This window comes from Buceros rhinoceros, unplaced genomic scaffold (assembly GCF_000710305.1).
Source record: "Buceros rhinoceros silvestris isolate BGI_N320 unplaced genomic scaffold, ASM71030v1 scaffold12276, whole genome shotgun sequence".
Classification (NCBI taxonomy): Eukaryota; Metazoa; Chordata; class Aves; order Bucerotiformes; family Bucerotidae; genus Buceros; species Buceros rhinoceros.
The window spans coordinates 2,253-5,405 of record NW_010419364.1 but is presented as its reverse complement, the minus strand read 5'-3'; the positions used below and the strand labels follow the sequence as shown (position 1 = coordinate 5,405).

The 3,153-nt window shown below is 50.1% G+C and overlaps 1 protein-coding gene across 1 annotated transcript in view; it reads left to right on the top strand.

The window, feature by feature from the left end:
* The window catches only part of LOC104495854 (Golgi integral membrane protein 4-like), a 25,789-nt gene extending 24,542 nt beyond the window's left edge, over positions 1–1,247 (top strand). The window contains exon 14 of the mRNA XM_010138887.1: positions 1,137–1,247. Within this exon, the coding sequence (XP_010137189.1) occupies positions 1,137–1,247 (111 nt within the window). The remainder of the gene's footprint in view (positions 1–1,136) is intronic.
* The last annotated feature ends 1,906 nt before the right edge of the window (positions 1,248–3,153 follow it).

The window sequence follows — 3,153 nt, the reverse complement described above, 5'->3', positions numbered from 1 at the left end:
TCTTTCCCTCTCTGGTGTGATTGTTACCTGGGTGTGTTGGTAGTCAGGAGCTCAGCTGTTGGGAAGTCAGGCTTCGTTTCTGCCTGCTTAGTGAGGTGGGTCTCCAGGACAAACTTGGAGCCCGCTTACCTCTGCCTCCTTTTCTCTTGCATGTGTTCAAAGTACCCTTTATGCTATGTCTGCCCTCCTCATTTCTTTCTGCATCAGTCCGCAGCAGTTGAGCTGTGCGCTGCTTTCCAGGCAGCGGCGGGGGTGAATTACAAGTTGTGCCGGTGCAGCTAGGCAGGATCAGCCTGTTCCTCCAGGCATCGCCCTGGGTTTATTCCTGTGGTGAGAATTTCACTGGGAGCCCTGTAGTCTGCTGCTGCACAGGTCCCACTGGGTCTAGCCTTGTCTGTGGACAAGCTGGGGAGAACTACAGCTGAGTTTTGAGAAGGGTCATCGGGTTTCAGCCAGCAAGTGGAACAAAAGTAACGAAGGCAGATGAATGTGACATCTCACTCCCGAGGCAAGTGTGGGAGGTAGCCTGTTGGTTGGGTCACAGTTGCCAGGAAGCAAGTGCTGCCCTGTGTGGCTGAAAACCGATATTGTCACTGTGTCTCAGAGCCTCGGGACTACTGTAGTCAGTGACAAGTTGGCGTTCCTCTAGAAGAAAGATTGGAGGCCATCAGAGCTATCAGGAGCTATCCTTGCCCTACATGTAGAATCTGGCTCGTACACCAGATAGTTGGTCCTAAAAGTGCCAGGGGAGGCTGTGCCAGCTGCTGCACATCTGGGGTGGGATTCATTACATGGTTTTAATTGTGGTGGATGTAAGATATCTTCTTCTGCTCGTGTAGCAGTGGAAACAGGCTGAGGTGTTAAAATTGCATCATGATGCCAGGATATTGAATGTGCTTAAAATGAACAGACTGACTGTGGCAACACAGGCTTCTTCCCTCTCTGGCTAAGTGGCTTGCCAATGACACCTTAGTGTCCCTGGCAAAGATGGTTCCTCCCTGTTTTCCTGAGTTTCCCAAGCTGGGCTGGTGTGGTAGAAGAGCTATCCTCAGGAGCGGCATCGTGTGCTGCTAGTTAGGGTCTCCTTTCCCAGGCCTTGCTGATTTTTCCTTCCTGGCTGTTCCCTCTGCACTCAGGAGGATCATGGAGGTGAGGTGGATGACAACGATGACTTGGAACTTGTCCAAGACCAGAAGGACCATGCAGGCATACAGAGAGCTGATGGCAAGAAGGACAACTACTACTGAATGCTGCTGAAGGAAAATGGAACACAGTAGGAAAGAGAGGATGGGAACTCCTGAGAACTGGCTCCCAGCTTACACGCTGCCCAGAAGAAAGGCAGGAGGAGATAACTGTCTTCAGAGGCACTGAGCAGGGAGCTTGTGGATGTGCATTACATCTACGTGTGTGGGGCCATTGCTGCCTCTCCAGTCAATAGCATGGAAGTGCTCTCAGACTGTAGGAATGATTTTATCCTGCTGCTTCTCTTAGAAGCACTTTTTGTGTTTTTCACCCTCTTGTTTTCCTTATCCCCTCCCAAGCTGGAGAGTTTTCCTTTTTTTTAACCCTCTGGGCAGCAGAGGAGAGCTTGAACTGGTCCCTGGACTTACTCGACTGATTGCTAATACAAAGGAATCTGTCTTCATAAAACGCTTTGCTCAGTGTTTCTTTAAAACATCTTCATTCCCATCAGAGTAGAGTGGCGTGGAAATTCGCCTGCTCTTTGTCTGGAGTAATGCAAGGGTGGTGGCTGGCCAGGAGCACCAACAGGAATGATCGTATGTATGAACAACTGGATCCTCTTCTTAGGCACCTTATCTCGGCTGAGTGAAAGTCAAAGGCCACCGCAGCCACTCCAGAGTGTTGTCAGCAGCAGTTCAGCTTAAGAGCTTTCTCAGGCCTGGAAAGGAGCATTCCACCTGCAGAGCATCCTCTTTACACTGCTTTTTATTTTCTCCCAGATCAGAAATCCGGGAGTGGTCCAGCTCCTATTTAAATTAAGCTATTTAATTTGAGAGCAAACTCCCAATTCGAGTAGTTCTCTGATCTTCCGTTTGGTATCGCTCTTTAGAAGAGCCTGCTGTAAGTGTAGAGGTATCCAGGCCTCAGTGTGCACACAGATGTCCAGAAGACAAACGCTGGTCGAGGGGCTCTGTACTCGTTGTACTGTTTAGTATCTTTGTGGGCAGAATAAGCAAAGGTGCCAGAGGTGGAACAGCAGCCAGAGGCTGCTCCGTGGAAAGGAAAAGGTCTGTTAGTCAAGGGCCGTAGCTGCTCACGTAGCCCACTAAGGAGCTCGCTGCAAAACAGGAATGGGGTTTAAGATACCTAAAATAACTTGAAATGGTTAATGCAGCGTTCGTGCTTTATATTACCAACCTGGCTGTGTGATGCAGTGCCTCTCAGCCTCCACGGCCTGCTATAAATAGCACATTCGGAACAGATCAGCTGGAGTTGCAGTTACCGGTTCAGAAGCATCCTGATGGAAAAGCCTCCTGTTCTCAGCCGGGCTGGCAAGATGTCGTCATTCCACCGTTCAGTGCAGGATCAGTGACCAACACTGTGGCTCAAGCTTCAAACCCGCATGCCCCAGCGAGATGTCTAGTACAGTTGTCCATCTGCTGACTTTCATTCACGCCTCCTCCATGCTCCTCTTCGCCCGTCACTGCCAGAGTACGTAAGTTCAGACCTTCCTGGAAGTGAGTCAAGTGCTGGAAATAGAGCCCCGGAGGGGGTGAGGCTGCATGCTGATGCAGAGACTGCAGCAGCTCTCTAAATCAGGAGGCACGTTCTCTGCTCTTGCATGTTTGGGATGAGTAATCCTCAAAGTTATGACTTGGAGGGAACTGTAGCAACTCAGCCCTAAATGTAAAGCTCCCTGCTAGGAGAATACTTTAGCAACCATATGTCGTGCGCTGCCCTGAGCCGAGAGCCGAGCATCTCTGCTCTAGGGATCGTCTGCCCTGGCTCTATCCAAGACTGAAATTAGCACTGTGTTGCAAAATTATTAGCTGTGGGTGGTTAGTGCTTCCTTGTCTGGCCTATAGCAAGCTGCCCCCATTTTAATACCAGTTCACTGTTTCCTCTAAGAGGAGATGAAACAGGAGACAGGAAGCCCAGCAGAGGAGAACCAGGAAAGCAGAAACCCTGCGG